Consider the following 13,592-nt stretch of genomic DNA (forward strand, 5'->3'; position numbering starts at 1 on the left):
CCCCCACCCCCTCATGCTACACTTTGCAAATTCCCTCCCAGGGACTTTACTAAAGAAGGAGGCCAAAAAGACCCAAACTAGCTTGTCAGTTTTAAAAACAATCTGGTATCAATAACACTAAGATTAAAGACACTGCAGCATGCTTAGAGGCCGCGGCAACAATATATCAATAGCATTTTTATTCCTTTTATGCTGTCATCATTTGAAATTCTCTTGGAGCTCAAATCTTGTTTGATGCTGTATGAAATATTGTGTTTAAAGCAAGATTGTGAAATTGCACTTGTTGGGGAAATGCTTTTACAAAAACAACCACAGGGATTTCACTCTGTCTGCCTTGTTACTTGGTCAAAGACTGATATTATAAATGTACTTAAAAAAAAGTGCTAAATCATGAAGCGTCGTTTTCCCCCTTGTAATAATTCCCTTGTTCATTCACTTTCCCATTTAAATTTCCATTTCATTAATAGAGGTAGTCGCTTCAAATGACTGAAAACAAAAGGGGCACTCTCTGTGTCCGTGTGTGCCTAATTGAAACAATAAAAGAAGTAAATAGCCCTGACAGTGTTGCATGCAGTTAGATTAGCTAAGTGCCTCAGTTCTCCAGGGATATCCTGACTGATGCCAGCCATTTGTGTTGTGATGGAGCACAGCCACAGAGAAAATAACTTCATCTATTTGTAGGTGTTGCCTAAATTTATTTTGTGCTCTTATTAAATCATGCTCTTTGTTTCATAGCTTTTAATTTTTTTTTTATAATTGACCAGGATACAACAGGAAGGTTATGTAAGTAAAACTGATCCTGAAATTGATAAAGATTAAGACCTATAAGTAGACTTAATAATTCACCTTGTTATTAATAGAGCATTCATCGATTATTGTGCAACACAAGAGCGGAAAGTGCAGTTGGGTATGCTGTACTAGTGTAACTACAATCAGGTGAGAATTAAGGGGATGGCAGTTAGTTATACATCTAATCACGACTTAGAAAAAGCCTGATCAATCAGCAGGACCAATGCAAGCACTCCTTTTAGGTTCCTACACAAATAAAGAAGACAGAATACGATGATTATATCCATACTGAAGACCAGATTTTTGTATTAGCAGACATGTCTGCTCTAATGAATGTTTCCTCAGGGAGTCAGTGATGTTGTGAGCAGACCTAAAGACACAGCGACCAGTGAGATAGGAGATCACACAACACTGGCACACAGTATGAAGATAGATCACAGCTGTGTGACAACACGGCTGTCTTTAAGGATGCTGCAATTTACACTGGTGAAAATAAATCAAGTAGACCAGATAATAATAATAATAAAACACAAGTAAATTAATGCTTGCTTGAACAAATTACCTTTTGCTGCAGTGGGAATGAAGACAGGAGGGTGATGTTGTGCAAATGGTGCATGCATATTCAAACTACCTGGATAAACACAATGAAAATTTACAGCTATTTGCTTCTGTGGGGCAATACCAATAAATCTATGAATTTCAACATTATTTCAACAGGAAGAAAACACTCTGTTAGCCCTATGCACTAGGGTTCTGGTCTTTTATTTCCAGGTTTTGATGTCTGTAGATCTCATTTTATTTTAGTTTATTTTCTCATGGTATTTTTTGTGATCTGTGCCTCATGCACTGCGTTGAGGCAGCAGTGACACTGGTCACTTATTCCATAACTTTCACATGGATGCATTTCAAGGATTCCTACTCTCACATGCACTGGGTCAGTTTTACTTTTTTAGTATGCAGACTTATAAGGCACATTTTAAACAAAATCACAATCTTTTCCTTACCTTAACTAAACAACATGTAGTACATATATTTATCTAAATACCACAACGTAGTTTCTGGTGCCCGAAGAAAAAGTATAAAATAAGTCAAAACAAAGCAGAGGGAAAAAAAGTTATTCACAATCTCTTAATAAAGTTACTCCACTGATCAAGCCAACCAGCATGCAATTTGTAGTTCTTTTACTAATCACAAGGTGTTTGGTCAAGTTACAGATAACAAAGTAAACCTCATGAAACCTCATGTGTATTGTGGAGACAGCTGGAGAATCAAATCTATCCTAAAATCTGCTCTGCTCCTTACCCGTGCTCTAAACAACACATTTGCTTAAATGAAACTTAGAGAACTTGATTTACTTTTAGAAATAACAAAACCCCTAAAAAGCTGGCTTATTGTTGTGTTGCAGATAGCATGCAGTGCTTTATGGGTGCTGCCATAAATCACCCTGCAGGCCCAGAGACTTTACAGAGAGATAGGAAGAGGTGGCAGCAGTACTGTACCAACTTAAGGGGACGAAGAGGAAGTCATATACCTTCACTATCCAATTTGTCATTTACAGAAGTGCTGGAAAGATGTAAAGATGAAATTCCATCCCCACTGAACACCAACCCCCGTGTACGAGGCACACATGACCTTTAGGCTACAGCTGATATAACAGAAATAGGCACCAGTGGGTTGAGCGCTGTGCAGGATCATGTTTGTTCTTCCACAATTAAGCTCAGAACAGGAAATTGAATTCCTGCTTTTTAAATGTAACTCACATTAGAATGTGCTGCATTTAAAGTCTCAATCTAGCAGCAGCTAATAAAAATCCTTTTAAGTTCTGAAATGCTAATAATTAATACCTGGGAAGGACAACTAACAATTACTGAGGTGTGAGATGTGAAATATTTGCCCTAAAATGGGTTAAAGTTACTATGGTCCACTCTCCACCATGACCTGGTCCACGCTAGTCCTCAACAGGAGTTGCAACCCCTGATTAAAAATGACAAACATAGAGCTGTAAACTTAAAAACGTAAAAAAATAAAAATAAAAATCGAGGATCATTGTTAAAGCTTAACTGCTAATGACATTCTCCATCTCCTCCTCCTAATCCCCCTCCACTCTCCAGGAATGAGAGGCTCATTCCAGGTTATCATCTCCTGCACATCCACACTTCATTACCACAGTAAGGACAATTAACAGAATTCAAGACACAGTGAAATATCTTTGGGAATTTTAATTCTGAAAACATCTCAACCATAGAGAAACTTAGCAGCCGGTAACTCAGGAACTAATAGGATTGGATGAAAAGTGGCAAGGCTATTAAAAATCCTCCTACAATCCTGCCACACTATTTTGCAGCAGTTTAGAGCTGAACTTTTTGTCTGGGCTTTCTCAGGAACTCATTCACCTTTTCTCCCCCCAAGACAAAATGCCTTTCGACACCTCGTTACAAGGTCTGACTGACAGCTTGTAGCAACCTCAGCAACGAAACAAGAAGGCCGGTTCACCTGAAGCGTGTGTAGCAAAAAAACAATTTGATCACAAATTTCTTCCCGCTTCTACTAAATTCTTTTTTTCTACAGCAGTATTTTCATTTCTGTTTTCTGAGCAATATCCAAAGTCTTCCTTTCTTATGTAACACTCATGGGATGCTCTATAACTTCTATCTAACTCTTCTCATTGTCCTCAGGCTGGAAACCCTGTTTCCAAGGAATTTGATACTGTAACACAATGTAAACGTAGGTGTTCAGTATTAACAGACAAATACTTGAGCACAACAGCAAGCTACACACAAACTTTTTATACATGCCCATTCAATACACAGCACAAAGATGGGTTTAGGGGTTTGGCTGTGTTGATAGTTTCAGTGGAAATCAATACAACCCACAGATTATTTCACATGCTATTCAGCGAAAACGCAACAGTAGAACTGCAGAGGAAGAGGATGACAAAAGAGAAAAAGCCTTGGCAGAACATGCTTTTAGAGCATTCTATGCTAAATATATCTGATGTTGTATGGCTTGCGTTTACTTGTCTATAGGAATTGATTATATTGTTAGGAATGACATTATTGATTCTGCTTATACAGTAGATGAGGACCTTTATATTTTTTCTTAAAACAGGCATACATACATTTTCAGTGTGTGTGTGTTTGTGTGTGTGTGTGTCAGGTAAGCAAACGGTTTTCAGGAAAAAGATGCCAGCATGTATAAAAAAAATGGAAACGTTTGTATACACATGGATCCTGTGACCCACCATAACTATTACTATTATACAACAGCAATATGTGGAGATTCAACTTCATGATACTCATACATTTTCCCATATAGTGGACGCTGCACTCTACTCTTGTGTAATCAATGAAATTAAACACTTCTTGTCTGGTGTTTTAAGATTACGTTTGTCTGTTATCAAACAGTGAAGAGGAAGACAGGAAATGGGGCATGACATATAACACCAGTAGAAGATGGTAATTTAACAAGAGATATTGCAGTTATGTAGGAGGAACTATAACAATTCAACTAAAACACTCAATAAAAGATACTTCTAGCTTCCATGTTGGCTTCTCGCTCATAACCTACTGCATTTTTACCGCATTACCGTTTATCAGACACTGCAAACTTCTTATAGAGCTACAAAGCTTTACTCTGTGCCAAATATGCAAAACAACTTCTAACATCTTTCAGTCTGGAGTCTCTGGACAGCAATTAGGTCATTTATGTTAAAAAAGAGCTGCCTAGTACTACTGAGAATCTAAAGAATCCAGCAACTGTTGTTCTTCACTGCTCTGGTATTAAATTGAGTAAATTTATGTCTTTTCTACACGGGACCAAAGGTTGTTCCTTTTGGCTTTACAGTTATGTAACTGTCCCGAGGGGTTAAGCTGCTAGTTCTGCCTTGAATACTTTGCTTATTTCATTGAAACTTTGCAAAAACAATAACAATAGTCAAGTCTACACCATAGACTGATGATCAACTGATCACTTATAACAGCTCGTTTGTGGAACAATAAAGTCTTTATTAAAAAACAGACTTCCTGTTTATTTCTCTCTGTAATCATAACAGATGTTGCATGAACTAGTCAGTAATTCTCACCCACGTGTGAGTCAGTAGTGCTGTTACTGGAACTGACTTCTTAAAAAGTGAATCATGTAATTAAAACAATATATCTTGTTTGGGAAGCCAACACATTAATCTTGAAAGGCAAATTAAGAGTAGTTGATTTGTAATGTGCTATGTTCTAATGTAGAGATGGTTTTATGTTTGACTTACTTTCTGAAGGTTGGTATGGATCCATGTAAAGATCGTCCAGGGGACGTCCCTGACCCGTGGCTTTGTCCTGACAGCAAGCTATCTGTTTCAAAGGAAAACGTCCCATCACGGTCGTCAGGAACATCCAAGAAGTCCCCGTCACTCCACACTCCAACCATGCCATCCATCGGCTGGTACCTGATCTCTATGGTAACATTGGTCTGGAAATGAAATAGTGAATGAATGAAAATGAGCTTACTTGAAACGGTGTTACGAAGCTTCAAAGTATTTGGATAAAATCATAGTAAATCTTTCAGAAGCAAAGACGTACAGCTTATCTTTAAATGACTTCAAGTACTTAATCTGGTTATTTAATTTGAAGCATTATCTAATATCTAAAATCTCTCTTCTGTTTTAATGGTTAGAAGTTAGGTCTGAAAAACACTTTTTTTTAACTTTTCCCCAAAATAAAGTTTAAAACATCTTGTAACAGTGTCCTCTCCAGAAACTTATACTTCTACTATAAACTCTACTGTTCTCCACAGATTGACATTTTTATAGTATCTTTTAAATGCGTCTTTGTTTCCTCTGATATGAGACTTCATTTGCTAAGGAAATCTCAGTCTTGTCTCAGCTGTTGTAGGGACTTAATTATGCCTTTGTCAAAATCAGATATAATCACTTGTGATACCTCTAACTGAGAAACAATCAAAAGACATTTTGCCCTTGCTACATATATAATTTTCATTTGTTAGAATGGCAGTGTATCCAGACATTAGAACATACTCACACAGCCATCAATATCATATCACTGTATGCTGTTAAAGCTTGAGAAACAGCAAGTTACCTGCAGATGCTGTAAAGTTATTTTAATCTAACATATTCTTCGGCACAGGAAGAATGCCTACAGCGTCAACTACCACATGAATTAAAAAACTTAAGCTGGGATTGTACAGTTTTCCAAGACCAACATGTTAGCTTAAGATGTGTGCTAAAGTGTCAGAAGACTGCATTTATGCCAACTTGAGAATGTCAATAAACGGAGTGAGTCCCTTTCAACTCCTGTATTTAAATCCACAACTCTGAAGCAGAAACCGTCTTTAAAAAAAACAAACAAACAGATTTTGGACCCATTAGCAAATTTAACACTCTCATTTATATATGTCATTATTAGTTGTGAGGCAGCTTTGACTGACAGGCTGCACCAACCACTGAGCCATGAGTGAGTCTTTATATGTTACAACCAACACACAAGTCAAACTGAGCTTGTAGTTCACTGAAATAAACAACAACAACAACAAAACAATAGACAACACAGTAATACATACTCTTGGCATGTCTATATCAGTTTAATTGTGTAGAAAAAGCTCTTGATAGTAGAAACAAACTTGACAGGACAATAAATGATGTCTTCTGCTTGGTATTTGTTGGGGGAAGTCAGACTGACACTAACTGCTTGTTTAATCCAGGTCAGAAACATGGGTGACACTTTAGTGTGTCTTTAGTGCCTTCTTGGGAGTCTTGCTTGGACAAGTTTTAGCCTCCTGACAACGACCTGATCTTTTTTACAGAGCAGCCAATTTATTCCACTGACAAAGATGGATGAGGAAAAAAATGTACATGGGGCTCTCGGCTCCTTTCTCCTCCATTTCTCTCCGTGTCGCCAGCTCTTCCTTATATCCTCACAAGGCGATAGCTGTGGTCCGCGAGGAGTTCGATTTGTTTCTATGGCAACCACACCAGTGCAGGGTTGTAAGTAAAAGTGTTGCTCTCAGGTTATGTCTGGCTTAGTTTTACCAGTTTTTTGCTACAGGGACGCACAGTGATACAATTCTCCTGTTTTCATGGGAAGCGACTTGCACATATGTCTGTGGATATGTGCGTCAATGTGTGCAATGTGTGTAAACCCTGAAGCTCTCCCATGCTGCGTGTCATCATCTCAGAAGCATCACATCAGTGCTCCCGGTTCCAGGAACACCATTCTGCACACTGGGGTGGTTTGAAAGCTCATATGGTTGGCTTCTCTCTCACACACTCAATTGTGCTGCCCTCATTTCCATATACATATTCACTCTTACATTATGCATTCGCTGCTAAATCAGCCTCACTCTCAACCTCACCACTGAACTGCTCTCGGTTGAGCAGTTTTAAATAAAATTTCCAATCAATAGTAAATATCTGGATTCATGTTAAATGCAAATGTGCTGATGTTGCTACGACACACTTGTATTTCCATCAGATCCTCGTTGATGTGAGGGTCCTTAATGCTTGTGCCTTTATAGGCCAAGTGATGACTGTTACATCGCTTATTGTCAGCAGTGCAGGTGGAATTCAAGAGTGATTTCTCCATTTAATGGTCCCCTATTTGCTTGTGAATGCATTTTGGAAGCTAATACAATTCCTTTCAATTCTAATGCTGTATGGTAAGTTGTATAATTTACAAAACTAGAAGTTTGATTTAGGCTCAGTTTTAACCTCTGCTGTGTTCATCAGGTTCTTTCAGCTACCTCACTAAAGGTAATGTAACCATGGAGTAAAGGCATGTTTTCATGACTGTGATATTCAATAAAATCTATTTTAGATTAGGCTCATTTTGACACATTTTGGGCACTTTGGAGTCTCTGCTTGAATTTAAAATAAAGATATTTGAAAGTTCGCAGCAAATGTTGCTGATCTTTTCAGTGAGGCTAAACATGGAGCCTATCCTAGTTAGCTACTGCCTGTGTTACTTTCTGGTGACTAGGAAAAATCTAAACAATATGTAAACTCAACAGTGACATGTGATCAGTTCATAAAGCAAAGACATCTATAACATCTTTGTGGGAATAATATTTACCTATTTTATGGCAAAATGCTATACTTTCAGCAACAAATTGCTAATTTTGCCATTTGTTGCTTGTTGGGTAACACGTTGTACGTTTATCCAAGCCCTTTTTTTATTTTCTCAAAACTGTTCCTTGTTACCACTGAAAAAGATGTCACTGGTTTAGTAGGTTCATTAGAGAGCAAGCCGACTTCTATCCACAATTTTTTTCAATCCAAATTAAGAAAAAATAACCAGATTTTAATGTTTCCTGGTGATTGATGGACCTCTGTTCATCTTTACTTCTGAGATACTCTCCAAGATGCTTTTCTTATACTTAAACATGCCACTGACCTGTTGTCTAATTAGCTGCAAAATGTTCCTCGAGCTGAACTTACTTTTCCTTTTGTTGCCCTGTTACTCAATGTTTTGCTGCCGATCACTTCAAAACAGCTTTGATTTTTTTCTGTTATTTTCTTATTTTAAACATTTGATATGTTATCTGTGTTGTCTTGTCGATAAAATATGGGTTTATGAATGAATCCCAACATAAACTGAAATAAAGCTACAGAAGGCCCAACATTAAAGGTTTCAAATTAGATGGTGCAGTCACATGAAAATGCTGTCTAAATATTTTGATTGGCTCACATTGATTTGTGTCTGTAGATTGTTCTAATGTGAGAGTTTACCTTTATTGACGTGTTGTTATCATCAGTGAGTGTGTCAGTCAGCTCTAGATGTCCCTCTTCAGCCACTTTCTGAAGCACCATACAGAAAGTCCCAATGAGTCTGTAGGAAAAGAGCAACAAAGAGCCATGCATTGTAAACAGAAATCAATAGAATCAATAATGGCATTGTGTCACTTGTCTTTTGTTCCTCCTCTGCTGCCCATCTGTTTATCTTTGTTTTACATGCTGCAATAGAGCGCTCGCATCACTGCATTTGGAAAAAAAAAACACATGCAAACATACATGTCCTAGTTTAAACCTTTAAAGTTTGCATCCCCCCCCTTTTTAAGGCTTTGCTTGTTTAAGCAATACAATGACCAAGCCAAATTTATTGTGTACAACATAATTTCTTTCTTATAAAAGTGTGCTAAACTACCTCACCAGGAGTGTAGAGCAGTGAACTCACATTATGAAAACAAAAATATACAAAAGAAGCTGTGAGTTGCTGAATGGAAAAAAACCCCTACATATATATTTATAATATGTTAACATGTCTCTGTCTTTGTTATTAAAAAAACATTTCGCAGTTTAAAATTTGATTTGTCATCTTGTTCCATATTTCATTAAATACATGGGATTTTAATAATTAACAAATCCCGTAGCGGTTTCATTTAATTTTACACAACATCTCCTCTTTTTTTGGATGTAAGCAGCAGTGAACTGAGCTGTTTTGGCCACTGCAGGTGTCTAATTTGATCCATATCACTTTGGCAATCTTTCTACTTCTGTTGGACATTTGCGGTGACAGACAGTGAAAAAGTACTTCACTACCTTTGTCACCAGCTCACTCTGCCATATGCTGCATCTCAAATGAAGTAATTAGTGCCCCAACCCCCCGGTTAGTTTGGAAGTGCATCTTGTGAAATGATTTTTGCTTCTGCTGTGATAACTAATTTTCTTAGCAGATAAGCAATAGGAATTAAGTTTTACTGCCTATTTTAAAATACTTAGATATACTTACTTAATATCAAACAGTTAACACAAAAATGTTCCACACTGGTCAAAACTACTCTGTAAATTAAACTTCTATCCATCTACTATTTATTCTACCTATCAATTATGTCCAAACGAGGTACAGCTAAAAGATATTGCTGTAGCCATGATTGCATTAAATGTGGATTTTTACTATAAAGGCACTACAAAAAAAAAAGTGGAGGCTGCACATGCATCTTCAACCTAGCCACAAATCAGATTTACAGTCAGCACATTTTCAGAATAGGCAACAAAGTGAAAAAACAAAATGTGAAATATGGTCACATTTCCTCTTCTGTTCCTAAGTTATGGCATTTAATAATGTCCATGAAAGTGTGACATCACGGTGAAGTCTACCGTTGGTATTTTGGGCTTAAAATGTCATTTTATATTCTATCACGTCAGACATTGGTGTAGTAACTTGTGCTTTGAAGCTTAAATATTCATATTTGTGCAAACTGTGGAGAAACTACCTCGAGGCTTTCCTGAGATACTGTGTTCATAAAAATGGGATTGACAGACAGACTGATGATCCATCAACATAATGCTTTCAGGAGAGAATTTCATTTCATGTTATGGAACGTTTAGGAAACATACACAAAACATTTTTTAATATAATGCGTTGCCTCCATCCAGAACCCCCTGAAGAATTACCAACATAATGGTACCTCCCTATTGCAAACTTTAGATCATAAGATGGATTTCTCCACTGCCCAAGGACACCTCATGAAATGTTACAGTGGGTAGAAACTCAGTACAGTGCCCATTCAGGTGGTCAATTAGAGCTGCTGAATAATTTAAAAAGTTTCCCTCATAAAAGTGTGTTGTTTGCAGAGCAGTCAGCCACACATGAAGAACGTGTCCTGAAGTCCACATTGAGCCCAACCATATGGCTTTTCTGCCATATACAGTGGTGACAAACAATGTTTACAGCTACACAAACACGTACCTCGGATAACTCACGGACCGAAAATAAAGCTGCATCTTATATTTCTACTGCATATGTGACATACAGGGTGATAAATATTCAAAGAGAGCATCAAAAGGAAGGAAAGGCATACACACAAACAGCAGCCTGGATATGAGCCCGTAGGGAGATACAATATCATAAAATGAAAGCGTGGAAACAATAGTTAACCAGCTGCCATGCACGCGCTTGCAAATACACATGCACACACAGAGGAAATCTGTAGGGATCGCAGCCAACAATGTGATCTTCCCAACAGGACTACTTAACCTGACAAGTCAGAATAGAGTGAAGGACTGCAGTACGCACAAACACACACATGTACTCAAGGACACCTCCAATTCAACATACCCCCCTTCCCCCGAATACTATCTCAATAAATGAATGAGCTGCAACAAAAGCAGCAATCTGTCTGCTATTATTTTTTTCCCCCTTTCCTTAGATTAATCTCTCGTTCTTTCTATACCTTCTGTTTTCACTTTGTCTTTCCTCTGGAGTCAGTGGTGATGAATTCAAACTACAGTAGAAAGTGAGGCTACATTTGTCAGCAGAGCTTCGAAACTTAATAATGAGGTAAATTTAGACTTCCAGAACTTGACTTCTCTTTGAATTGCAGGTTAAAAAAAACTAAAAACAGTATGTGCTTCCCCCGAGGCGCTGGCAGGTTCTGCCTTTGTGAAAGTGAGTATCTGCCAGGCTCCCCAATGCATAACTCCATGCACAACTCTACAGGCCTGACATGACTAAAGAAAAACGTCTTGGTGGATATAGATGGCTTTGTGCAGAAAACTTTTTTTCTTTTGAAGATGAATAGAAACTTCTGAGACTCTGAGCAATATTACTAATAACCCACTGCACTGTTTCCTTTACCAGACAGGGGTGATCAATATATCCAGTGCTACTTAAATGGTCTGTCATTTCCTTTCAACCCTTGTAGCACGTGTGGCAAGTGCTGAATAATTGAACTGAGCAAGGCCTATCATGTTCTGGCTCGCTTTTTTTTAGCACTTCAAAGGTGGCATTCATTATTGATTGAAGTCCTGCAAACAATTTACTTTCATCTGCTTCATGATTCAGCTCCCTTCCCTTTCAATTTGCATTAATTCTTCTTCTCTTTCTCAATTTAAGGTGTGACTATGGCAAAATGTCTGGCTCAGGTGTATTTGAGAAGAGGTGAGCTCAGCTTTGAAATGTAAAATATTTTTTCCAAGGCAGACAGAGGGTTCGCAAAGATGCTCTAATCCACTGCAGCGGCAGGTAGTGCAGCTGGAGGATAGTGTGAAATGGAAATGTTACAGCTGACAGGAGTGTGTGATTTGGCCCCCGTGATCTGCCAGAAAGTCTCTGCCAAGCACTCTGCTGCCACTAATACAAATATGAGCAGATTCACTGAATGCATCACTGAACTGCTCAAAGATGATCTATTGATTCATGGGGATGCAATCAATACACCCTGTCTCCTTTTCACGCACGCAGATGAGCTTAATAGAATTTTTAACCACAAATGATAGAAAAAGCTATTATGTCTTGCTTTATTGCCCATCAGCATGCCATGGCAATCTGAGTGTGGTCCTGCGGTTTAGCTCCTTTTACTGCTGTGATGCATATACATAAAGCACTCTTACAGCTTTGTAACAGACACATTCCATTGCAGGACAAAACAAAGAATTATATGTAAATGTGTTTGTTTTGACTGATTGTTTTATTTCAAACTATGCCAAAGGATAGAGAGGCGAAGTGGAAGAAAGAGAGAAAATAAGGTTTGTAAAGACGCGTGTGGGGGTGCGGAGCATAGACAAAATCTGCCTATTATTGACACAATTTTCATTTTGCACTGAAACAAAAGCAAAAATGAAACCAGGTTTATCTGTTTAGCTGAAGACTCCTCAGTCACACAGGCTGATCAGCAACCCCTCGGTACAGTTGGCCACTAGGGAAATTGTATATTAGCCAACTGGTTTAAGAGTGGTTGCTGGAGATAACTGGCTATCACTGAGTGGAACTGGTCACAAGGAAAGTGTTGCACAAAATTCCTCCATCTGATTTTTTTGGTAGCTGGCAGATTGATACAACAGCAGCTAGTCTACATTTAATTGCTAGCTAACTACCAAGGAGCAAACTCAACAATGTGTGATCCAAACTGCAAATGGAGAATGTTTGTCTTCAAAATAAAAGTTGTCCCTTAATGCTGAAGTAGACGCCTTTCAAAATGCACAAGTTTTACTTTGAAGGTGAATTGCTTCTGTTTCCATTTTTCAGCTTTAGCATTCCATTTCACAGCAGCTGCCAGTAACTTCTTGCAACCACTCTCAATTGATCAGTGAATACTATTTTACATACCCTGAGGTACCCTTGAGTAAGGTACCGTCCCTACACACTGCTCCCCGGGCGCTGCACTGGTGGCTGCCCACTGCTTCACTGGGTGAATGGGTTAAATGCAGAAGAGTAATTTCCCTATGGGGACTAACACATACACATTATTATATATGTTGCTGGACAGGAAGGATCAATTGAAAGCACCTAAAAAATTACTTTTTTTGTCTTGCTTTTGGCTTTGTTTCCTCCTTGTTTGTCCTCCCCTATGTCCGTATACATAGTCCCTTTTCCTTTGTTTAGGTGTCTGTTATGTTCCTGAGCTTGGTCGCTTAGGTTATTCCTCGTGCATCTGGACCTTTTAGAATTCTGTTTATTGCTGATATTGAGTTCTCGCTTGCTTACTGTTAAGTCTGCCTCAGGCATCCTGCCTGTGGCTTCTATCTCAGTCTTACAATCTGCGCGCTGAGACACCACCGACCTCAGGTTTAGAACACTGAATATGCTATCATATAACTTGTCACTGTTCAGTGCTCAATAACTCCCACACAGTATACCCCATGATGGGCTGAATATGAAAGCAAATCTCTCAGCCACATGAGAAAACAAATAAAACACGGTCTATATGTCACTACAGCAAAGAGGCCACTACACATCACTGCCCTTTCTTTGTGTTTTTGTAATGTGATCACATTTGTGGTGGCAGGGTGTATCACACTGGCCCTAAAGTGTGTTGGTACAAACAGTGATGAAGTAGATCAAATACCCTGGTAATTAAGTAGC

At 38.3% G+C, this 13,592-nt stretch overlaps 1 protein-coding gene across 7 annotated transcripts in view; it reads right to left on the reverse strand.

The window, feature by feature from the left end:
* Positions 1 to 13,592, reverse strand: part of otofa (otoferlin a) — an 83,751-nt gene that overhangs the window by 41,968 nt on the left and 28,191 nt on the right. For all 7 annotated transcript variants that reach the window (XM_042220335.1, XM_042220339.1, XM_042220338.1 and 4 more), the window contains exons 4-5: positions 8,519 to 8,618; positions 5,048 to 5,247 (exon numbers count right to left, since the gene is read on the reverse strand). In XM_042220335.1, the coding sequence (XP_042076269.1) occupies positions 5,048 to 5,247; positions 8,519 to 8,618 (300 nt within the window). The remainder of the gene's footprint in view (positions 1 to 5,047; positions 5,248 to 8,518; positions 8,619 to 13,592) is intronic.

This window comes from Haplochromis burtoni, unplaced genomic scaffold (genome assembly GCF_018398535.1).
Source record: "Haplochromis burtoni strain Fernald_Lab_line unplaced genomic scaffold, NCSU_Asbu1 Contig_47, whole genome shotgun sequence".
In the NCBI taxonomy this organism is placed as follows: domain Eukaryota; kingdom Metazoa; phylum Chordata; class Actinopteri; order Cichliformes; family Cichlidae; genus Haplochromis; species Haplochromis burtoni.